General features: G+C 42.8%; 2 protein-coding genes across 6 annotated transcripts in view; both read right to left on the minus strand.

The window, feature by feature from the left end:
- The window catches only part of LOC110496098 (histone-lysine N-methyltransferase 2B), a 66699-nt gene extending 58499 nt beyond the window's left edge, over positions 1 to 8200 (minus strand). Inside the window, exon 1 of one of the 2 annotated variants that reach the window (XM_021571791.2) lies at positions 7781 to 8200. In XM_021571791.2, coding sequence (XP_021427466.2) covers positions 7781 to 8083 — 303 coding nt within the window. In that variant the 5' untranslated portion in view covers positions 8084 to 8200. The remainder of the gene's footprint in view (positions 1 to 7780) is intronic. The other variant, XM_021571792.2, reaches the window with a different exon arrangement.
- Positions 8201 to 9115: 915 nt separating this feature from the next.
- LOC110496099 (zinc finger protein 182) lies at positions 9116 to 16820 on the minus strand. 4 transcript variants are annotated; one of them, XM_021571793.2, is made up of 5 exons: positions 16732 to 16820; positions 14984 to 15106; positions 14590 to 14705; positions 14205 to 14348; positions 9116 to 10864 (listed from the first exon to the last, which is right to left on the minus strand). In XM_021571793.2, exons 2-5 carry the CDS (start codon positions 15096 to 15098, stop codon positions 10160 to 10162), a joined length of 1080 nt encoding a protein of 359 aa, XP_021427468.1. In that variant the 5' UTR covers positions 15099 to 15106; positions 16732 to 16820; the 3' UTR covers positions 9116 to 10159. The 4 variants fall into 4 exon arrangements, with proteins under 4 accessions (XP_021427468.1, XP_036808519.1, XP_036808520.1 ...); XM_036952624.1 differs by lacking the exon at positions 16732 to 16820 and adding an exon at positions 16520 to 16722; XM_036952625.1 differs by lacking the exon at positions 16732 to 16820 and adding an exon at positions 16038 to 16394.
- Positions 16821 to 25124: the final 8304 nt, after the last annotated feature.

The following is a 25124-nucleotide window of genomic DNA, read 5'->3' on the forward strand; positions in this document are numbered from 1 at the left end:
TAGTCTATCATTACTTTACGACATGAAGGTCAATCAATCCGGAAAATTTCAACAACTTTGAAAGTTTCTTCAAGTGCAGTTGCAAAAACCATGAAGCACTATAATGAAACTGGCTCTCATGAAGACCGCCACAGGAAAGGAAGACCCAGAGTTAATTAGCATTCACTGCACCTCAGATCGCAGCCCAAATAAATGCTTCACAGAGTTCAAGTAACAGACACGTCTCAATATCAACTGCGTGAATCAGGCCCTCATTGTCAAATTGCTGCAAAGAAACCACTACTAAAGGACACCAATAATGAGAAGAGACTTGCTTGGGCAAAGAAACAAGAGCAATGAAGATTAGACTTGTGGAAATCTGTCCTATGGTCCGATGAGTCCAAAATTGAGATTTTTGGTTTTAACCCGTGTCTTTGTGTCTTTGTGAGACGCAGAGAAGGTGAACGGATGATCTCTGCATGTGTGGCTCCCACCATGAAGCATGGAGGGGGAGGTGTGATGGTGTGGGGGTGCTTTGCTGGTGACACTGTCAGTGATTTATTTAGAATTCAAGGCACACTTAACCAGCATGGCTACCGCAGCATTCTGCAGCAATACACCATCCCATCTGGTTTACGGTTAGTAGGACAATCATTTGTTTTTTACCGGACAATGACCCAACACACCTCCAGGCTTTGTAAGGGCTATTTGACCAAGGAGGAGAGTGATGGAGCGCTGCATCAGATGACCTGGCCTCCACAGTCATCCGACCTCAACCCAATTGAGATGGTTTGGGATGAGTTGGATCGCATAGTGAAGGGAAAGCAGCCAACAAGTGCTCAGCAAAAGTGGGAACTCCTTCAAGACTTTTGGATAAGCATTCCAGGTGAAGCTGGTTGAGAGAATGCCAAGAGTGTGCAAAGCTGTCAAGGCAAAGGGTGGCTACTTTGAATTTTCAAATATAAAATATTTGGATTTCTTTAAAACTTTTTTGGTTACTACATGATTCCATGTGTTATTTCATTGTTTTTGTGTCTTCACTATTATTCTGCAATGTAGAAAATAGTAAAAAAAAAAATAATAATTTTAAAAAAACCTTGAATGAGTAGGTGTGTAAACTTTTGACTGGTACTGTACATAAATAAATACAAATAAAATAAAATAAATTAAAGGTGAGTATCCTCTAACTATACCTCTGAATCAGTGAACAGCCTACATAACATTTCCTGAACATAAATATAGTCAGCATTCAGCAATCAATCGAAAATGTGAATTGCTATAGTTACAATGTAACAAAGGCCATTTTAAAGTAAAGATCTCACTGAAGCTTGACTAAAAATAATTCCCATTTAAGAAGAAGTTGCAACATATCTAACACAAACCAATGCATGTAGGCAAACATTTACCAACCAGTATATAAACTTCACTGAGAGTGCACAGGTGCGTTTTGGCACACATACATATTTTATACACACATCTATCTTCACATTCTGCGAATGGTAAATCTCATTCAGTGTAGAGGTCGACCGATTAATCGGAATGGACGATTTCAAGTTTTCATAACAATCGGTAATCGGCATTTTGGGACACCAATCATGGACGATTACATTGCAATCCACAAGAAGACTGCGTGACAGGCTGACTACCTGATATACAAGGGCAGCAAGAAGCCAAGGTAAGGTGCTAGCTAGCATTAAACGTATCTTATAAAAAACAATCAATCTTAACATTATCACCAGTTAACTACACATGGTTGATGATATTACTAGTTAATCCAGCTTGTCCTGCGTTGAATATAATTGATGCGGTGCCGGGTGATTTAACAAGCGCGTTCGCGAAAAAAGCACTATCGTTGCAGTAATGTGAACCTAACCATAAACATCAACGCCTTTCTTAAAATCAATACACAAGTATATATTTTTTAAACCTGCATATTTAGTTCATATTGCCTGCTAACATGAATTTCTTTTAACTAGGGAAATTGTGTCACTTCTCTTGCGTTCTGTGCAACAGAGTCAGGGTATATACAGCAGTTTGGGCCGCCTGGATCGTTGCGAACTTTGTGAAGACTTTCTAACAAAGACAGCAACCTTCGCCAAACGAGTGATGATTTGACAAAAGAGCATTTGGAAGAAAAGCACAATCGTTGCACGAACGTACGTAACCATAAACATCAATGCCTTTCTTAAAATCAATACACAGAAGTGTATATTTTTAAACCTGCATATTTAGTTAAAATAAATTCATGATAGCAGGCAATATTAAACTAGGGAAATTGTATCACTTCTCTTGCGTTCATTGCACGCAGAGTCAGGGTATGTGCAACAGTTTGGGCCGCCTGGCTCGTTGCAAATTAATTTGCCAGAATTCTACGTAATTATGACATAACATTGAAGGTTGTGCAATGTAACAGCAATATTTAGACTTATGGATGCCATCCGTTAGATAAAATACGGAACGGTTCCGTATTTCACTGAAAATATAAACGTTTTGTTTTCGAAATGATAGTTTACGGATTTGAACATAATAATGACATACGGCTCGTATTTCTATGATTTGATAGAGCAGTCTGACTGAGCGGTGGTAGGCAGCAGCAGGCTCGTAAGCATTCATTCAGACAGGACTTTCCTGCTCTTTGCCATGCTTGAAGCACAGCCATGTTCATGACTTCAAGCCTATCAACTCCCGAGATTAGGCTGGCAATACTAAATTACCTATAAGAACATCCAATAGTCTATGGTCTATGAAATACAAATGGTATAGAGAGAAATAGTGCTATAAGAACTACACCCTATTGAAGACTCATGTTAAAAGGAACCACCAGCTTTCATATGTTCTCATGTTCTGAGCAAGGAACTTAAACATTAGCTTTTTACATGTCACATATTGCACTTTTACTTTCTTCTCCAACACTTTGTTTTTGCATTATTTAAACCAAATTGAACATGTTTCATTATTTATTTGAGACCAAATTGATTTTATTGATGTATTATATTAAGTTAAAATAAAAGTGTTCATTCAGTATTGTTGTAATTGTCATTATTACAAATATATACATAAAAATTGTCCGATTAATCTGTATCGGCTTTTTTTGGTCCTCCGATAATCGGTATCGGCGTTGAAAAATCATAAATCGGTCAACCTCTAATTCAGGGGTGGCAGGTAGCCTAGCGGTTAAGAGCATTGGACCAATAACCGAAAGGTTGCTGGTTCGAATTTCAGAGCTGGCTAAGTGAAATATGTCGACTTAAAAGGAGCAATTAGGGTTAAGTCGCTCTGGATAAGAGAGTCTGCTAAATTACTCAAATGTAAATGAATCAGAATGAATAAATCCCTGTCAGAGAAACCATGCCACTGCTGTACTGCACACCGGAAAGGCTCAGTGTTCCCATTTTGAACCATTTCACGTGTCTGAAGTAACAAATTCGGCCTTCCCGGCGGGCCTAGAGAACAAATCAAGTGCACAATAGGCCTAACGCTGGCCAATCGGATGGCTTAGACTACCATGTCTGCAGTAACATAGCAGGCGTAAAAGAAAGCTAGCACAAAGTTGATATTGTGAGATTTCAAAACTTTTAAAACCATGAACCGAGAGACTGTCAATGAACACAGAAAAGAGCTGCTGTTTTTATGAGTTTAAGTTCTTACTTAGCACTGTCAACCCTTTTATATGCTATTAAAATGTGCATTCTTCCTACTTCCACTGCAACCAATACTGCAGCTGTAATGAATGAGTAGGAAAGTGTATTGATAGGCTTGCATCATTATTAGCGTCTTAGGTCTTTTTTTTATATGTAGAAATATTTAAATATCTCTGTTCATAGGAGTAGCAACATGAATTTCTGTATGAGGAAGAAATAATGCGGTGCGACTCAAGTGTGCCATTAGCTGGAAGACAGTGTCCCTTTTCGGTCAGTGGAGGAAAGGGAGAGTAGCGGGACATTGAAAGGTGAACCTTAGTCTCCTCCTGCTCTCTCCCTCCGCTGAGACTGACCATCAGATGAAGGCACCATCAGCCCAGTAAAATATTCAAATGTATGCTCACTCAGCTGTTCCTCACAAGTAATAAACAACTGATCTACTACCGGTTTGCCTGCCATTCGCCATTCAGGTGTATAGGCCAGTTGTTCCAAACCATGGGTACTAGGACCCCTAGGGGTACTTGGCCTATCCACAGGGGGGACGTGAGAAGACTCATGAGACCATAGGCCTACTGGTAAAATGCACAAGGGGGTACTTCAGGGGTACTCCGGGCAGAGCAAAATTCAGTTGGGGGTACAATACCCGAAAGGGGTTGGGAACCACCCGTATAGGCTATAGCCTGCCTACCATTGACTATCAGTCACCCACCACTTTGCAATGTGAGCTTGAGGTAGTATAACTGTTTAAAACCTGAACGTTTTACTTTAATTCATATAATGAAGCCTATTTTACCTTGCTTCAAAGTTGCCTTGCAAAAATATGTCCAAAATAAGACCAATATGTTAATTAGGGCTTATTTTGGGTCTAAACTTGTTGCTTGCCTTCCAGCATTGGGCTCCAATTGTTAGGACGGAAACATAAGCATCTCGCCATTATATACAGATCTCTAATAGTATTTTCTGTTGGACACTTCATTTTACTGTTTAGAAACAATTTAACTGTTTGTTGACAGGTTGATGAGGGTCAGTTAGTCAGCAGCAAAATTTGCCAAAATGTGCATCCCTAATTGGGCCTATAGCCTACTGCACAGACTTAATTTCTATAGTACTGTTTTTAATAGGTTATAGTTGCATAGGCTTACGGTTTTTAAGTCATGTAAAAAAAAAAATATTCTGATCGGTAGATCTTGGCTTGCATTTTGACTCAAAGTGATCTTCACTCAGAAATGGTTGGTGACCACGGGTCTCAATAGACTAGTTCTAAATTGCTTGCAGAATTGGGCATGTCAAGCAGAAATTAGCTTAGTTGTGAGCATGGCATGGGCGCCAATTTGATACGATGACAAGCTCACAAAAAAAAAAGAGAACTGTCAATACTATAGCCTGACTATCAGCACTTTGCAATGTGAGCTTGAGCCAGTAAAATGTTTTGAACCCTAAATGTTTTACTTGACTTCGACCCACTCCATTCGCATAACCCACGCACCTTCAGATCCACAGATGATGCAATCTCTATTGCACTCCACACTGTCGTTTCACACCTGGACAAAGGGAACACCTATGTGAGAATGCTATTCATCGACTACAGCTCAGCGTTCAACACCATAGAGCCCTCAAAGCTCATCACTAAGCTAAGGACCCTGGGACTAAACACCTCCCTCTGCAACTGGATCCTGGACTTCATGACGGGCCACCCCAAGGTGGTAAGGGTAGGTAACAACACATCCGTCACGCTGATCCTCAACACTGGGGCCCCTCATGGGTGCGTGCTCAGTCCCCTCCTGTACTCCCTCTTCACTCATGACTGCACGGCCAAGCACGACTCCATTATTATCGTTAAGTTCGCTGATGACAACAGTGGTAGGCCTGATCACCGACAACGATGAGACAGCCTATTGGGAGGTGGTCAGAGACTTGACCTTGTGGTGCAAGGACAACAATCTCTCCCTCAACGTGATCAAGACAAAGGAGACGATTGTGGACTACAGGAAAAGGAGGACCGAGCATTCCCCCATTCTCATTGACGGGGCTGTAGTGAAGCAGGTTGAGAGCTTCAAGTTCCTTGGCGTTAACATCACCAACAAACTAACATGGTCCAAGCACACCAAGGCAGTTGTGAAGATGGGACGACAAAACCTATTGCCCCTCAAGAGACTGAAAATATTTAGCATGGGTCCTCAGATCCTCAAAAGGTTTTACAGCTGCACCATTGAGAGCACCTGACTGGTTGCATCATTGCCTGGCATGGCAACAGCTCGGCCTCCGACCGCAAGACACTACAGAGGATAGTGCGTAAGGCCCAGTACATCACCGGGGCCAAGACTCCTGCCATCCAGGACCTCTATACCAGGCGGTGTCAGAGGAAGGCCCTAAAAAAAATTAAAGACTCCAGCCACTCTAGTCATAGACTGTTCTCTCTGCTATCGCACAGCAAGCGGTACCGGAGCACCAAGTCTAGGTCCAAGAGGCTTCTAAACAACTTCTACCCCCAAGCCATAACACTCCTGAACAGCTAATAAAATGGCTACCCAGACTATTTGCATTGTCCCCCCAACCCCATACGGCTGCTGCTCTCTGTTATTATCTATGCATAGCCACTTGAATCACTCCACCTACAAGTACATATTTACCTCGACACCGGTGCCCCCGCACTTTGACACAAACTCTGTACCGGTACCCCCTGTATATTGTCCCGCTATTGTTATTTACTGCTGCTCTTTAATTATTTGTAATTCTCTCTTACTTTTTTAGAGATTTCCTTAAAACTGCATTGTTGGTTAAGGGCTTGTAAGTAAGCATTTCACTGTGAGGTGAAATGTACACCTGCTGTAGACCTTACATGTGACAAATAACATTTGACTTGATTTGAATAAGGAGGCCTGTTTTACCTTGCTTCAAAGTTGCCTTGCGAAAATACATCAGCAGAAATGTGGAGGCATTTTATGAAGACTTCTTCATGCAATTAACCAGCATTTCTCTCCTATTCTATTTCCATATCAACTCTCATTGTCCAGAAATCCAAAGGCACAATCCTAGTCATATTAGCAACACATCATAATTGTTGCTATTAGATTCGCAAACCTCATTGCTAGAGTAATGCTGTTAATACGTTAATGTTGCATAGGCTTACGTTTTTTAAGTCATGTAAAAAATGTATTCTGATCGGTAGATCTTGGCTTGCATTTTGACTCAAAGTTATCTTCACTCAGAAATGGTTGGTGACCACTGGTCTCAGTAGACCAGTTCTACATTGCTTGCCGAATGGGGCATGTCACGCAGCAATTAGCCTAGTTGTTGTGAGCATGGCATGAGCGCCAATTCGATTGAGAATGCGAAGACAAGCTCACATAAAAGATAACTGTCAATACTAGTAGGCTATGGTGTGAGAAGTCAGTTAAATATAAGCTAGAACAAACTGCTCTTAGTTTAAATGACACACGGGCCAAGCTTTTGGTGTAGCCCACTTAAAGCATGCAGTGGAATGTCTCAAAATCGCTTCTGTTCCACAGGCCAGACATCTTTCACGAACGATGGGGGCTGTCGGGAGTGGACCAAATGACAGATACTATGGCATAATCTGACTGAACAGGGGCTACGTCGATACCAAAGACGTTATAATGTGCTGATACTACGTAGAGTGATGGTGGCTGTGTGAAAATGTGACTGTTGCAAAAGTTGCTAACTAGATAGCATCCCTTGCTAACTACATTGTTTTAGTACAGTTAGTTAAATTGGCAGAAAAACTTGTATCCAGATATAGTAATGTTGGCTACCGCCAATTTCACCGCCTAAAATCATCGATTATCAAAGATCCTGGTAACGTTAATGTCAGTCTAGGAGGCTGTCAGGAGATGTTTTCACTGTTAGCTACTAACGTGTACTTGTCTCCGAGTACAGTGGATTGGTACAGTAACTAGCAAACATCTGAACCACAATATGGATTTATAAAGAGGCGTTGAATACGGCTAAAACGTCATCTGTAAACCCAGATTCTGGTTCAGCAAGAATTCAAGTTTGAACAATTGTATAGCTGGATACCTACTGTAGCCAGGTAACGAACGTTGTCAGACACTTGATTCTCAATATAATCTATATTACACCGCGAAGGCTGTGGAACATACACGTGTTAATTGGGTCTGTTGCACGGCTTGGAAACTCACCTCTCCGCTCCCGCTTGAGTAGAAACCCGCGTCTCTCTGGCGCCTATGTTTATCAGCAATCCCGAGTAAACGCAGCAGTGACGGGTCCTCGCTCAACGTTAGTCCAATGTTGATGGGCCTCCGGCCTCCAGTGACTATGCCTCCACTTTCCGAGCCCAACCTTCCCCGCTGCGGACGTTTCTCCGATCGTAGCCGAATACGAGATGTCCATGGCCGGCCCGGGAAACGGGCCCGGGCTACGGCCGGCGTGCTGGAACAAGCGCCATTAGCGGGAGATGATAATCCCCCTCCCACTGCCGCCATTATTCACTACTATAACAACAACGGTGGTGGTGCGCTGTGTCTGTAGCGCTTCTGGTGAAACAAGATGGAAAGGCGCGAGATAGGAAGGAAATACCGTTGCATCATGGGAAAACGAGTTTGTTGCGTTTCAGAATTCTCCGCATTCTTTTTGAGTGTTTATGAATGTGGAGTACATATACATTTAGTTTTATTCGTGTTTTATATTTCAATTAAGTAAAAAAGTATTAAAAGGAAATAAAATAAACATACATGTATAGTAAAATACATTATTATTCAGTATTCAGTCCACTTGCAGTAAATGTTTGCAACTTTTACCCTTTTTCTTCCTTCTGCCCACTTGTTCCTCTCCTTTCTGCCATAATATGTATATATTGTTGTGCAGGTAACCACACAGATTCTTATTTGTAATGAGGATCTTAAGTGGTGATCACAGCAATACCCCTCAAAATCGATGTCATTCCTCTCTGCATTCCTTCTCCATGATACTAATTTCCATTTGGCTCAACACCTGCCAGTATTTTTATATGGTGACTCTCAGAGCATCCATCTCCTTCAACAGCACCACCCTTATATATCCTGATCCCTACTGCTTCTTGACCAATCCCTCGTAAACCTATCTACTCTTTTCCTCCTCCACAGCACCATCCCTCTTTCCTGTTTCTCTGCTGCTCTTCTCCAGAATGGTTTTGACCTGGACCCATCCCTCCTTAGCCCGTCTCCTTTTCTCCCCCACTCCTCTTAGCCAGGTTAATCTCCAGCTCACTCCTTATCTGGTTCCAGGTGTTATTCTCCTCTTTCCCATTCTCAACTACAAGCAGTTTTTTTTACCTTCATTCACCCTTGATCTTTTCCCTTTTCTGCCTTTTGATTTCCTCCTCATTCTCCATCCTCACTAGCTCCTTCTGCCACAACCTCAATGAATGGAAAAGATAAGCACCATACAATCTTACTCAGTACTCATCTTTTCCATTAATTTCAGGTTCACACACTAGTTTCCCATAACCTCAAATTCACATAAATTACAGACTGCAATTTAAAAATTACTCCTTACTCTTTAATTATGGATGAAAAAAGTACAAGATCATATCACAACAACGACATCCTTCACAGAATAATATATTCTCCGGACCAATATATATACATTTACATGATCAGAAGATGCCTTGACAGGAACGTAAACTAAATGATGAGTGGAATGTTGAAGGCGGTAGGTTGCCCAGCGATTAAGAGCGATGGGCCAGTAACTGAAAGGTCGAATCCCGAGCTGACTAGATGACAAATCTGTTGATGTGCCCTTGAGCAAAGAACTTAACCCTAATTGCTCCTGTAAGTTGCTCTGGATAAGCGCATCTGCTAAATGACTAAAATGCAAACCATAAAACCCATTGATTTCCTACTAAAATCAATATGATAAGTTACTAAATCTGCTCACATTTGAGGTAATATGGAAATAGATTCCTACCCTGGAAGGGGGCTGGCAGTTGAAATTCACGATCATGTACACATCATTAGAGGGTTCTAAAAGCATTTCAAAATAATCCGTGGGAGCAACCAGGAACAAGCTAATGATCCAACCAAGTGCTTATCCATAATGGTATGTCACATACTCCAAACTCCCATCTTGAACATAAAAAACCCACCCACGTCAATGCCTGTTTTAACCAAATTATATTTTTCCAACCCTTAAAAGCTGCAGCATGAAACTTTTTAGGTAACCCGACCAAATCCACATAGAAATATGAGTTATAGAAAGCAAACAACTCATCGAAAACAAGTCTAAGAAGCAGTAGATATGTTCTATGTGCGCTATTTCTATGACTCCCTTAAGTTTCATTTTGTGGCTTTTACTTTTGGGTTTGTACACCAGTCTCAAACAGCTGACAATATATTTCACAGTGGTTTAGATGGTATAATGATTATCTATTCTATACATTGCTTGTTTTATCACAAACTAAAATTAGGCAAACTATTAGAATTTTAGCAACCAGAAAATGGTAAGCAATTTCTGCATATTGCACCTTTAACCATTACATAAATTGACCATGATGACATTCTCCTTTCCCCAGATTATCTATTTTATTTGTCTGTTGCCTCTCCCTCAGTGTGGGTCTTCTGGTGTGCCTTTAGGTTGCTCTCCCGGCCAAAGGTCTTGCCGCAGGTAGGGCAGTTGTGTTGGCCGTAGCCGTGAGCCATGGCCATGTGGGCTTTGAGCTGCTCCGGTCGAGTATAGCTCTCTTCACACTCAGAGCAGGGGTGAGTCTTGAGAGGTGGAGGTGGCCGCCTGTGCTTCTCCTTCTTGTGGGCCCGGAGAAGGGCAACAGAGGAGAACATGAGGTCACACTCAGCTTTAGGACAGGGAATTTGGAGCTCCTCCTTATGGGGTAGACCTGGTCGTTTCCCTCCTTTTGCCACAAACTCCTCTCCCCCATCGCCAGCTTTCCCACTCTTCTCTCCATTAGCTGCCTCTCGCTCAGCAGACTTTGGCTCAGCCACAGACACTTTCTTGGGAGGGCGTCCGCGTTGTTTGGCTGGGACTTTTGCGTCACAATGCCGATGACCCACAAAGTTTTCCTGGTGCAGCACAAGCTCCACCTCCATCTCAAACCTGCGGCCGCACTTGCCACAACGATGAGTCTTGGTGTCATCATCCTCCTCTTCCATCAGCTGGGGGTGCTGGGTGAGGCAGTGGGTGCGTAACTGGTTTGGGCCCCGCAATACCATGCCACAGTTCTTGCACGCACACTGACGCTCCTTGCACAGCTGTCGCCGGTGGACTGTCAACTGTGAGAGACATCAAGAGACAAAAAAATTACAAAGAGGTTCAGGCAGGGTTTCCGTTATGAAAAGGTAGCGCCGGACATTCGCCTGGCAGCATTTTAATTTACCCGACATTTAAAAAAAGGTACCGGACCCATATGCATTGGTTGGGTAATATGATTAGGGCTTCCACCTACGATTCTTAGAATGACAGAAAACACATTTAGTTTATGGTAATTCATCTTAACAGAACATGCAACGGGGTGCCTCATTCTTACCGAACTCCCATGAGCAATCTGAAGATATTAGAATACATAGACGGCGCGTCCATAAGGCTCGGGGAAGCTGAGCTTTACCAAAAGTGAATTGAATTTCCAAAATGATATATCCTAATTAGCATACTGTCTATACAGAAATACATTCAATGATTCAAAATAGGCTACTACACCAGAAAGCATGATTTTGCCATAGAGGATCATTAACTTATTTAAAAATCAAAAGCTGTTGATTGTTTAAAATGGCATAGCCTACAGTCGGAAGGGCCCGCAATTTGGGTGATTGACGAGTTGAGACTGTCAGTGAAAAGCATAGAGACCCAGCCAGGCATACCATAATATTTAAAAATACAATTGCAGAAAAACTGTTTGGAAAACAAATGGCTATTGCTGTAAAGAGAAGACAATGAAACGTCTCCAATCTGTCTTTTAGTTATGAAACTGTTAAACTTAATTAAGCAAAGAGTAGCCTATCTTATTGGCACCAGCAAAGAATATTGGCCATGTCCTCAGTAAGTGTCCATATTTACTGTCTTTATCATTGGGTTAGTGCCACTTCTTGTTTAATACAATCATTTCTCCTTCAGGTTAGATGGATGTCAAATTGTATTTGTGTCTCTCCTTTTCATAGGCCTAATATATGACTCGGACAATGTTGTTTTTATTGATCTGTTTGTTAGTGTCAGCAGAGAAGGTTACCCTGTAATTTGTGTCATATTAAAGAAGATTCTGCTCATGTCTCCAGTCATATAAAGGGTCACAATCACAGTATTATCAGTAGAGTTATTAGCAGCAATATTTTGTGGTCTCAAGCCAGTGAGTTCATTAACATTCTTCATCAATAATATTGTCAAAATTGTATTATTGAAAATGGTGGGAATGTTGTTCTCCTGTCATATAATTGCTACATTTACTATCAATACAGCATGAAAAATAGTTGTCCAGATTCTATTTTGGCGATTCTTTTTCGCAAAGCAAATATTCGCTCGTGGCAGACTACCTGGTTCAATTTGGGTCCCGAGGCAAAACCAGCTGAGAACCACTGGCCTATAGCCTAGGCCTACTCTAAACAATGAATGAGTTATACTTCTAGACAAAAATTATGACTATGAAATCTAGGAATAGTAGGCCATGGCTATCTTACAAGTATTTACAATATACCAATTAAACACCGGAGTGATAGATGTGCAGAAGATGAATGTGCCTTATAGAGATACTGGGGTGCAAAGGAGCAAGATAAATAAATACAGTATGGGGATGAGGTAATTGGACGGGCTATTTACAGATGGGCTATGCCCATCATGCGACAGAGATGAAAATATCTGTTTGAAATTTAGAAAGAGAGAAGATCTAAATACGCAACAACTAGCATGAGTAGCTAATATGAATAGGATTGTGACTTTGGATACTGAACAATGAAAGAAAGTTTATTTGAAAACCAGTAGAACATGAGAGAAAAAGGCTACAATGGCATATGGAGGACTATAAAATAATTGTCTGCACGTTTTATTGGATTTTGGCTTGGCTACTTTGAAGCAAGGTAAGACATGCCTCATAATATGTAGTAAAATGTTCAGGTTTCACACAATTAAGTATATCTTTTTAAAATACATACTGCCTCCAGCCCATTGCAAAGTGGTGTGGTGCACTGAAGCCTAACTAGGTGTCTATGCACTTGAATGGTGAATGAGAAGCATGCTTCAATTACCATTTGAGAAATAAAATAAATAAATGTTTAATCGTGGCCATTGTTTTTGTTGTTGGTTTTTTTTACCTTTAGAATTGTTGCACAATGATTGGGCATATTAAAGCACGTCTCAATCCAACAGCAACAAAGTTGTTTGAGCTCTCACACTACATCAACTGGTATTTCAATCAATGAATAGGCTAAAATGCATAATTTAGCAATGGATTTTTTTTTCTTTTTTTTCTGACCATTGACCGGGAAATTTACTTATCAACTTTTTTATGCAGCCAAAAGTTGGCAATAACTGGCTAACAGAAATCCTGGGCTCAGGCCACCTTGAGGAAACAAACATGGAGACAGAGGCACCAATGGACAACAGAAGGCAGATACACTACAGAGATTTACTTGACCTTCTATAAATGGTATTTCAATGCTTGGTTTTTAAATGTGATACGCAACTCCGGAATGTATGATGTCCGTTATTATAGTTTACTCCATTTGCTACTTGAGTTGCCTTTCTCCCTCTCCTCCTGCTGCATGCCGCTTCCCACACCTAGCCCCGCCCCCTGTCACTCAATGAGAGAGCAGTTGCTCCACCATGGAGTCATGAGTACTTTCTTGCTGTTCACTCTGACGCCTGCATGGTCAGATAGATGCAAAAATATGTTGGTGAGAACAATGGTGCTTTCCACAAGCGTTCTATAATTACAGTCAAGGGGACTGTCTGGTAGTTTGTCTTAGCAAGTTGTAAATAAATCACTAGCCGCTAATGTTAATCGCTAGTTAGCTGGCTAAATGTACTAAGAGTCAGAGCAAACGTAACTAGCTAATATAGCCTAGTTAGTACCAGTGCTGGTGTATGCCAAGAAATGTTGTTTTTCCCAACAGTATCTTCTAAATCAGATAGGAATTATATTGGTGAAGCATGAATATGTTAGCTAGCTAACTACATGAGGTAAGAAAACCTGTAATGTACCATCTAATTAGGGTCCCATGGAAAAACTAAGCAACACTTTAGTCCCTACCCTGTCAATAATAACTCCCTGACTTATTCATTTGTTGCCATGTCAAACTATGTATTCAAGGTGGTGCTCACTATACTCATTATATTTCCATTTCCAACAGTTCACCAATTAACTAGGCCTAGATTTTTTGCCAATATCATGCAACCCTGCGTGGCAGTGCGTAAATGATAACAAAAGTGCAGGAAATGCAGAAATTGATACATTATTTTGGTTTGAAATTGCATTTTAAAAAATCAGATTGGATAAAGCGCCATTGAAATCACTTAAATTACGCAAGTTTTAGTTCTGGGTTAAATGAGATTACTGGGGCACTTACACGTAACTAAAAGTCATTACAGACTAAAACTTTACACCTTCCATTGAAAGACCACTCTCACCTCAGAGAAAGTCCGGAAGCTTCCCTGGCAGTGGGTGCAGCAGAAGGGCTTGTCTTCCAGGCTGTGTGAGGCCTGGTGCTGCGTCAGCTCCTCAGAGGAGGAGAAGGTACGATCGCACACATAACAGGTGAACAGCGTATCTGTCTGCAGAATAACATAAAACAGCAAATAATTAACAGTGTCTTAGTTATGCTGTGCATATAGGCCTACAGCATTTTGCTGTGTGCTTTGCAGCTACGGGGTGAAGTTTCCCCTGTAGAATCAGCTCCCCCTACCCCCAAAATGTTAAACTTAATCACTACTGAAAAAAATGTTAAACTCACCCAAAATCAGCATCTAGGGGCAACTTCACCCTACACTTGCATTTATTTTCTCCGTTCCATACCTGCTGGAGCGACTGCTTGTATTCCTCACGATGGCTCTTCCTCATGTGTCTCTCCCTGGACTTGGCATTACAGAATGTAATGAAGCACTGAAAACACTGTACGCTGTCATGCTGATCTGTAATAAGAGGAGATTTATTTATTTAATCTTTATTAACTAGGCAAGCCAGTTAAGAACAAATTCTTATTTACAATGACGGCCTAGGAACAGTGGGTTAACTGCCTTGTTCAGGAGCAGAACGACAGATTTTTACCGTGTCAGCTCGGGGATTCGATCTAGCAACCTTTCCAATTACTGGCCCAACGCTCTAACCACTAGGCTACCTGCCGCACCAATACTGCACCTGAAATTCATACATATGAACAACAATCTGAAATAATAAAATGAGTGCTTACAGGGTTGGGGAGCAGGGACAGTCTGTGGTTTGATGATGGATGCTGTGCTACTGGTCATCACCTCTTCCCCCAGAACGATCTGCTCTATATCCAACATAACATTACCGAACTCCATTTTGACACCTGAATCCACCCAGCAAAACAAAAAAAGTTTAGCTGTAACCAAAATATAGGAATCATATACGGGAATACATTAATATCTGCAGCATGGTCTTATTTTACTCTTACATGCTTACCACACTGGCCACGTCACGTGCGCGAGCATTGCAAAATACATTTACACATACATGTTATTCAATCATCTGTATTTATGGATCCCCATTAGCTGCTGCAGCTACTCTTCCTGGGTTCCAGCTAAATTAAGGCAGTTTATACAATTTTAAAAACATTACAATACATTAACAGATTTCACAACACACTGTGTGCCCACAGGCCCCTACTTCACCACTACCACATATCTGCAGTACAAAATCCATGTGTACGTGTGTATGTGTATGTATGTTGTATGTGTACGTGTGTATGTTATTGTGTCTGTGAATGCATGTGTCTGTGCCCATGTTTGTGTTGCTACATAGTCCCCGCTGTTCCATAAGGTGTATTTTTATCTGCTCATCTTAATCAAATTTTACTGCATCAGTTACTTGACGTGGGATAGAATTCCATGTAGTCATGGATCTGTGTAGTACTGTGCACCTCCCATAGTCTGTTCTGGCCTTGCAGACTGTGAAAATACCTATTGTAGCATGGGTATCAGAGCTGTGCGCCAGTAGTTCAGACAGCTCTGTGCATTCAACCTCCTCCACTTTGAGCCAGGAGAGATTTACATTAATAGTAGCTCTCTGTGTACATCCAACTGTTCTGAGCCAAATGCAATTTTCCTTAGTCCCTTTTTGTGGCACCTGACAACATGACTGAACAATAGTCCAGGTGCGACAAAACCTGCCTTGTTGATTGCACCTACACTGCTCACGCGCATCTGTGTACTGTGTAGCCAGGCGCTATAACAGAACTTGGTTCTATTGTGACGCTGAAAGCGTTGCAAGTCCCGCCTCACCTCATTGGTGTTAAGGAGCACATACCCACGTGGGTGATTGAACGACGAATTGAGGTCCACACACAGTCCAGTGTGTTCGTAAATTCAATCTGGAGTGCGCTCTGGCCGTTCATAAATTCATCAATTATTCTGCGCTATGGCACTCAGACTTTATAGCCAGAGTTAATTTACGAACCCACCCTTAATGTTAATTGGAAACTAATAGCTAGCAAATGTGAACCTTTGGGTACTTGTTTCAATAACTACCCAGCTACAACTAATTTAATAAAAATGCGCCGTGGATCAAATGATTGGGGAACTTAATTATGATTTAGCGTGCTAGCTGGGAAGGCTGGCGGGCTTTGCCATCGCGGAATTATGAGGGCAAGAGAGGTACAACAAATCAGATATTCAGTTACAGTTCACTATATGTTTTACAGAACAGTAAAGAAAAGGGCAATGACAACTAACCAGAAACTCGGCAAATATAACAAGCAAAGTACCTAAAACTGTAGTCAAGCAATGCAGACAAAACAAACGCGAGGGGGAAAAAAATAAGATAGTAGACATTTTCCGAGACCATGCTAAAATAGTATTATGTTGTCTTAGGTGTTCATGAAAGTGTTTTTTAAATAATTTGGGAATGAACATGAAAAGCCGAGGTAAAAATAAATGTACAAATGTATACTTATAACGAGCTACAACCGTTGCTTACCTTTGAAAGTATCCAACGATGCACTGCTGTGAAGTACTTCCAGGTCACGGATTTTTGGAATCCTTCAGAATAAAAGTGCTTTCCTGTATACGTTGTAAAATAATAATTAGGGCAAAGAAGGAACTATCGAACGATTTTATACTAGTTATTACACAAATAATAATTACAAGTATTTCTATAAGATATTATGTCATTCATTTGTATTTATTTTTCATATTGGACATACATATTGAGTATGGTGCAATAAATTATAGGAGTACACAAACAAAAAATATTGTTGACCATTTAGCTGATTGGCCTTTAAGGGCCGCAGAATGAGTAGCGATGCTCCTTGAGTTGTATACGGTGGATTTGGAAACTAGAGGTGCTCCTGAGTAAAATGGACACCCCTTTTACTGCGACACGATGTACAGGGAAGGGGCGCAACTTTGGTTTTTGAAGGGTGGGGGCATAACATCTATATATATTTTTTTTTTATCCAGTCGGATAAACACTCCAAATAGCCTACTCGACCACTCGGAGGCGTCCGCATGGTCCTAAAGCACACATTTGCCTTGTTTTGCATCACATTCCAATGATAAAAATGGGGAGACAAAAATGCAATTTCAGAATGTGAAGGGGGACATGTCCCCCCCATCACCAGTGAAAGTTGCACCCCTGCGGTACAGTGCAGAATGTATGTCCAATATGAAAAACTGACTGGATTTAAGCTGAAAGGCCAGTCTTTAGTTAAGGGCAGCAGAAAGAGCTGTGATGTTCCTTGTGTTGTAAACTTTGGATTTGGAAAATAGAGGTGCTCCTGAGTAGAATGGACCCCCATCTTACTGCAACACAATGTACAGGAAATTGTGTACTACGGTGCAGTATGTCCAATATGGAAAACATACTGAACATCGTGCAATACGAATGGACTAATTAACAATTGGATTTAAAAGTTTTCTGAAATGGATTATTGTAATTATAATAATAGTATTAATATTGTTATTACAATTATTATTAATAGTAGCATTAAATCATTTTTTGTTATTTGTATTACTGTTGTTACCATGATAGCGATCTAGTGAACATTACTTTTAAAATCAATTCAAATGTTATTGGTCACATACACATATTTAGCAGATGTTATTGCGGTTGTAGCGAAGTGCTTGTGTTCCTAGCTCCAACAGTGCTGTTGTATCTAACAGTACAGTGGTATCTAAAAATGATTCACAACAATACACAGAAATCTAAAAGTAAAAAAAATGGAATTAAGAAATATATAAATATTAGATTGAACAATTTCAAAGTGGCATTGACTAACATACAGTAGAATGGAATACAGTATGTATATATGAGATGAGAAAAGCAGTATCTAAACATTATTGAAAAATTATTAAAGTGACAAGTGTTCCATTATTAAAGTGGCCAGTGATTCCAAGTCTATGTATAAAGGCATCAGCCTCAAATGGGCTAGTGATGGCTATTTAACAGTCTGATGGCCTTAAGATAGAAGCTGTTTTTCAGTCTCTAGGTCCCAGCTTTGTTGCACATTTACTGACCTCGCCTTCTGGCCTTGGCTCGGGTCATTGATGTCCTTGATGATCTTTTTGGCCTTCCTTTGATACCGGGTGCTGTAGATGTCCTGGTGGGCAGACAGTGTGCCCCTGGTGATGCGTTGGGCAGACCGAATCACCCTCTGGAGAGCCTTGCGGTTGTGGGCGGTGCACTTGCCATACCAGGTGGCGATACAGCCCACCAGGATGCTCTCAATTGTGCATCTGTAAAAGTTTGTGGGGCCAAGCTGAAGTCCACGTTCAGCTCCTTCATTTTGTTGACGTTGAGGAAGAGGTTATTTTCCTGGCACCACTCCGCCAGGGCCCTTACCTCCTCCCTGTAGGCTGTCTCGTCATTGTTGGTAATCAGGCTTACTATTGTTGTGTCGTCTGCAAACTTGATGATTGAGTTGGAGGCGTGGGTGTCCACGCAGTCACGGGTGAACAGGGAGTACAGGAGGGGGCTGAGCACGCACCCTTGTGGGGCCCCTGTGTTGAGGATCAGTGAAGTGGAGGTGTTGTTTCCTTCCTTAACCACCTGGGGGCGGCCTGTCAAGAAGTCCAGGACGCAGTTGCACAGGGCGGGGTTCAGACCCAGGGCCCCCAAGCTTAATGATGAGATTGGAGGTTACTATGGTGTTGAAGGCTGAGCTATAGTCAATGAACAGCATTCTTACATACAGTGGGGCAAAAAAGTATTTAGTCAGCCACCAATTGTGCAAGTTCTCCCACTTAAAAAGATGAGAGAGGCCTGTAATTTTCATCATAGGTACACTTCAACTATGAGAGACAAAATGAGGGGAAAAAATCCAGAAAATCACATTGTAGGATTTTTAATGAATTTATTTGCAAATTATGGTGGAAAATAAGTATTTGGTCAATAACAAAAGTTTATCTCAATACTTTGTTATATACCCTTTGTTGACAATGACAGAGGTCAAACATTTTCTGTAAGTCTTCACAAGGTTTTCACACACTGTTGCTGGTATTTTGGCCCATTCCTCCATGCAGATCTCAAATCAAACCAAATGTATTTGTCACATACACATGGTTAGCAGATGTTAATGCGAGTGTAGCGAAATGCTTGTGCTTCTAGTTCCGACAATGCAGTAATAACCTATGAGTAATCTAACCTAACAATTCCAAAACTACTACCTTATACACACAAGTGTAAAGGGATAAAGAATATGAACATAAAGATATGAATGAGTGATGGTACAGAACGGCATTGGCAAGATGCAGTAGATGGTGTCGAGTACAGTATATACATATGAGATGAGTAATGTAGGGTATGTAAACAAAGTGGCAGAGTTTAAAGTGGCTAGTGATACATGTATTACATATAGATGCAGTAGATGATATAGAGTACAGTATATACATATGAGATGAATAATGTAGGGTATGTAAACATTATATTCAGTAGCATTGTTTAAAGAAACTAGTGATATATTTTACATAAATTCCCATCAATTCCCATTATTAAAGTGGCTGGAGTTGAGTCAGTGTGTTGGCAGCAGCCACTCAATGTTAATGGTGGCTGTTTAACAGTCTGATGGCCTGGAGATAGAAGCTCCTCTAGAGCAGTGATGTTTTGGGGCTGTTGCTGGGCAACACAGACTTTCAACTCCCTCCAAAGATTTTCTATGGGGTTGAGATCTGGAGACTGGCTAGGCCACTCCAGGACCTTGAAATGTATTAATTTATTTATTTTTCACCTTTATTTAACCAGGTAGGCTAGTTGAGAACAAGTTCTCATTTGCAACTGCGACCTGGCCAAGATAAAGCGTAGCAATTTGACACATACAACAACACAGAGTTACACGTGGAATAAACAAAACATACATAATTACAATATAGCAATTAAACACTGGAATGGTAGATCGGCAGAAGATTAATGTGCAGGTAGAGATACTGGGGTGCAAAGGAGCAAAATAAATAAATAAATAAATATCAGTATGGGGAGGAGGTAGGTAGATAGATGGGCTGTTTACAGATAGGCTAAGTACAGGTGCAGTGATCTGTAAAATGCTCTGACAGCTGATGCTTAAAGCTAGTGAGGGAGATGTGAAACTCCAGCTTCAGAAATGTTTGCAATTAGTTCCAGTCATGGGCAGCAGAGAACTGGAAGGAAATACGACCAAATGAGGAATTGACTTTGGGGGTGACCAGTGAGATATACCTGCTGGAGCGCGTGCTACGAGTGGGTGCTGCTATGGTGACCAGTGAGCTGAGATAAGGCGGGGCTTTACCTAGCAGAGACTTGTAGATAACCTGTAGCCAGTGGGTTTGGCGACGAGTATGAAGCGAGGGCCAACCAACGAGAGTGTACAGATCGCAATGGTGGGTAGTGTATGGGGCTTTGGTGAAAAAAACGGATGGCACTGTGATAGACTGCATCCAGTTTGTTGAGTAGAGTGTTGGAGGCTCTTTTATACATGACATCACCGAAGTCGAGGATCGGTAGGATGGTCAGTTTTACGAGGGTATGTTTGGCAGCATGAGTGAAGGATGCTTTGTTGCGATATAGGAAGCCGATTCTAGATTTAATTTTGGATTGGAGATGCTTAATGTGAGTCTGGAAGGAGAGTTTACAGTCTAACCAGACACCCAGGTATTTGTAGTTGTCCACGTATTCAAAGTCAGAGTCGTCCAGAGTAGTGATGCTGGACGGGCGAACAGGTGCGGGCAGCGATCGATTGAAAAGCATGCATTTAGTTTTACTTGCGTTTAAGAGCAGTTGGAGGCCACGGAAGGAGAGTTGTATGGCATTGAAGCTCGTCTGGAGGTTAGTTAACACAGTGTCCAAAGAGGGGCCAGAAGTATACAGAATAGTGTCGTCTGCGTAGAGGTGGATCAGAGAATCACCAGCAGCAAGAGCAACATCATTGATGTATACAGAAAAGAGAGTCGGCCCGAGAATTGAACCCTGTGGCACACCCATAGAGACTGTCAGAGATCCAGACAACAGGCCCTCCGATTTGACAAACTGAACTCTATCAGAGAAGTAGTTGGTAAACCAGGCGAGGCAATCATTTGAGAAACCAAGGCTGTCGAGTCTGCCAATAAGAATGTTGTGATTGACAGAGTCGAAAGCCTTGGCCAGGTCGATGAATACGGCTGCACAGTAATGTCTCTTATCGATGGCAGTTATGATGTCGTTTAGAATCTTGAGCGTGGCTGAGGTGCACCCATGACCAGCTCTGAAACCAGATTGCATAGCGGAGTAGGTATGGTAGGATTCGAAATGGTCAGTAATCTGTTTGTTAACTTGGCTTCCGAAGACCTTAGAAAGAGAGGGTAGGATAGATGTAGGTCTGTAGCAGTTTGGGTCTAGAGTGTCACCCCCTTTGAAGAGGGGGATGACCGCGGCAGCTTTCCAATCTTTGGGAATTTCAGACGATACAAAAGAGAGGTTGAACAGGCTAGTAATAGGGGCAGCAAAAATTTTGGCAGATCATTTTAGAAAGAGAGGGTCTAGCCCGGCTGATTTGTAGGGGTCCAGATTTTGCAGCTCTTTCTGAACATCGGCTATCTGGATTTGGGTAAAGGAGAAATAGTGGGGGCTTTGGCGGGTTGCTGTGGAGGGTGCCGGGCAGTTGACCGGGGTAGGGGTAGTGATGTGGAAAGCATGGCCAGCCGTAGAGAAATGCTTATTGAAATTCTCAATTATAGCGGATTTATCGGTGGTGACAATGTTTCCTAGCCTCAGAGCAGTGGGCAGCTGGGATGAGGTGAATTTGTTCTCCATGGACTTTACAGTGTCCCATAACTTTTTTGAGTTAGTACTACAGGATGCAAATTTCTGTTTGAAAAAGCTTGCCTTAGCTTTTCTAACTGCCTGTGTGTATTTGTTCCTAACTTCCCTGAAAAGTTGCATATCACGGGGGCTATTCGGTGCTAATTCAGAACGCCACAGGATGTTTTTGTGCTGGCCAAGGGCAGACAGGTCTGGCGTGAACCAAGGACTATATCTATTACTAGTTCTTGTCATGTATTGTCATGTTGTGTGTTTCTGTCCTTTCCCTTCACCCTGTCTCCCTCTGCTGGTCGTTGTTAGGTTACCTTTTCTCCCCCTCTTTCCCCCAGCTGTGCCTTGTCTCCTCCTAACTACCCATTCACCCCGTTTCCCACCTGTTCCCTTTTTCCCTCTGATTAGGTCCCTATATCTCTCTCTGTTTTTGTTCCTGTCCTTGTCGGATTCTTGTTTGTTGTGTTTCATGCCTGAGCCAGACTATCGTCATGTTTGCTGTAACCTTGTCCTGTCCTGTCGGAATCTGCCTGTCCATCTGAGCCTACCTATGTTTGGTTATTAAAGAAGCTCTGTTTAAGTTAGTTCGCTTTTGGGTCCTCATTCACTCACCGTAACAGAAGAATCCGACCAAGAATGGACCCAGCGACTTCGGATCCTCTCCACTCAGCCGTCGAGATCCAGGGAGCGATGCTAGGCAGACACGAGCAGGAATTGTCTGCTGCTCGACATGCCGTTGAGACCCTGGCCACCCAAGTCTCCAACCTCACAGAACAGGTTCACCATCTCCGCCTCGATCCACCGGCCACTTCCAGGGCTTTCGAATCTCCGGAGCCCAGAATCAATAACCCGCCGTGTTACTCTGGGGAGCCCACTGAATGCCGCTCGTTCCTCACCCAGTGTGATATTGTGTTTTCTCTCCAGCCCAACACTTACGCCAGGAGCACTGCTCGTGTCGCCTACGTCATATCTCTCCTTACTGGACGGGCTCGTGAGTGGGGCACGGCAATCTGGGAGGCAAGGGCTGAGTGTACTAACCAGTATCAGGACTTTAAGGAGGAGATGATACGGGTTTTTGATCGATCTGTTTTTGGGGAGGAGGCTTCCAGGGCCCTGTCTTCCCTATGTCAAGGCAATCGATCCATAACAGACTACTCTATTGAGTTTCGCACTCTTGCTGCCTCCAGTGGCTGGAACGAGCCGGCTTTGCTCGCTCGTCTTCTGGAGGGTCTCCGCGCAGAGGTAAAGGATGAGATTCTCTCCCGGGAGGTTCCTTCCAGCGTGGATTCCTTGATTGAACTCGCTATTCGCATTGAGCGACGGGTTGATCTTCGTCACCGAGCTCGTGGAAAGGAGCTCGCGTTCTCCGTTGCCCCCCTCTCCGCATCACTACCATCTTCCTCTGCCGGCTCGGGAGCTGAGCCTATGCAGCTGGGAGGTATCCGCATCTCGACTAAGGAGAGGGAACGGAGAATCACCAACCGCCTCTGTCTCTATTGCGGTTCTGCTGGTCATTTTGTCACTTCATGTCCAGTAAAAGCCAGAGCTCATCAGTAAGCGGAGGGCTACTGGTGAGCGCTACTACTCCTGTCTCTCCTTCAAGATCCTGCACTACCTTGTCGGTCCATCTACGCTGGACCGGTTCGTCAGCTTCCTGCAGTGCCTTAATAGACTCTGGGGCGGAGGGCTGTTTTATGGACGAGACCTGGGCTCGGGAACATGACATTCCTCTCAGACAGTTAAGGGAGTCCACGGCCTTGTTCGCCCTGGATGGTAGTCCTCTCCCCAGGATTCAGCGTGAGACGCTACCTTTAACCCTCACTGTTTCTGGTAATCATAGCGAAACCATTTCTTTTTTGATTTTTCGTTCACCTTTTACACCTGTTGTTTTGGGCCATCCCTGGCTAGTTTGTCATAATCCTTCCATTAATTGGTCTAGTAATTCTATCCTCTCCTGGAACGTCTCTTGTCATGTGAAATGTTTAATGTCTGCTATCCCTCCTGTTTCCTCTGTCTCTTCTTCACAGGAGGAGCCTGGTGATTTGACAGGGGTGCCGGAGGAATATCACGATCTGCGCACGGTGTTCAGTCGGTCCAGGGCCACCTCTCTTCCTCCACACCGGTCGTATGATTGTAGTATTGATCTCCTTCCGGGAACCACTCCCCCCCGGGGTAGACTATACTCTCTGTCGGCTCCCGAACGTAAGGCTCTCGAGGATTATTTGTCTGTAGCTCTTGACGCCGGTACCATAGTCCCCTCCTCCTCTCCCGCCGGAGCGGGGTTTTTTTTTGTCAAGAAGAAGGACGGGTCTCTGCGCCCCTGCATAGATTATCGAGGGCTGAATGACATAACAGTTAAGAATCGTTATCCGCTTCCTCTTATGTCCTCAGCCTTCGAGATCCTGCAGGGAGCCAGGTTTTTCACTAAGTTGGACCTTCGTAACGCTTACCATCTCGTGCGCATCAGGGAGGGGGACGAGTGGAAGACGGCGTTTAACACTCCGTTAGGGCACTTTGAATACCGGGTTCTTCCTTTCGGCCTCGCTAACGCTCCAGCTGTCTTTCAGGCATTAGTCAATGATGTCCTGAGAGACATGCTGAACATCTTTGTTTTCGTTTACCTTGACGATATCCTGATTTTTTCACCGTCACTCCAGATTCATCTTCAGCACGTTCGACGTGTCCTCCAGCGCCTTTTAGAGAATTGTCTTTTTGTGAAGGCTGAGAAGTGCACTTTTCATGCCTCCTCCGTCACATTTCTCGGTTCTGTTATTTCCGCTGAAGGCATTAAGATGGATCCCGCTAAGGTCCAAGCTGTCATTGATTGGCCCGCCCCTAAGTCACGCGTCAGGCTGCAGCGCTTTCTCGGCTTCGCAAACTTCTATCGTCGTTTCATCCGTAATTTCGGTCAGGTGGCAGCTCCTCTCACAGCCCTTACTTCTGTCAAGACGTGCTTTAAGTGGTCCGTTTCCGCCCAGGGAGCTTTTGATCTCCTCAAGAATCGTTTTACATCCGCTCCTATCCTTGTTACACCTGACGTCTCTAGACAGTTCGTTGTCGAGGTTGACGCGTCAGAGGTGGGCGTGGGAGCCATTCTTTCTCAGCGCTCCCTC

The sequence above is a fragment of the Oncorhynchus mykiss genome, chromosome 18, assembly GCF_013265735.2.
Source record: "Oncorhynchus mykiss isolate Arlee chromosome 18, USDA_OmykA_1.1, whole genome shotgun sequence".
In the NCBI taxonomy this organism is placed as follows: Eukaryota; Metazoa; Chordata; class Actinopteri; order Salmoniformes; family Salmonidae; genus Oncorhynchus; species Oncorhynchus mykiss.

Coding starts and splice junctions, on each gene's coding strand:
- LOC110496099 (XM_036952624.1), bottom strand. CDS start 16,667: ATGTTCATTCCCAAATTATTTAAAAAACACTTTCATGAACACCTAAGA. Junction 15,107..16,519: donor TTGCTTGACTACAGTTTTAG/GTACTTTGCTTG, acceptor GGGTGGATTCAG/GTGTCAAAATGGAGTTCGGT. Junction 14,706..14,983: donor TGTCCCTGCTCCCCAACCCT/GTAAGCACTCAT, acceptor CTCTTATTACAG/ATCAGCATGACAGCGTACAG.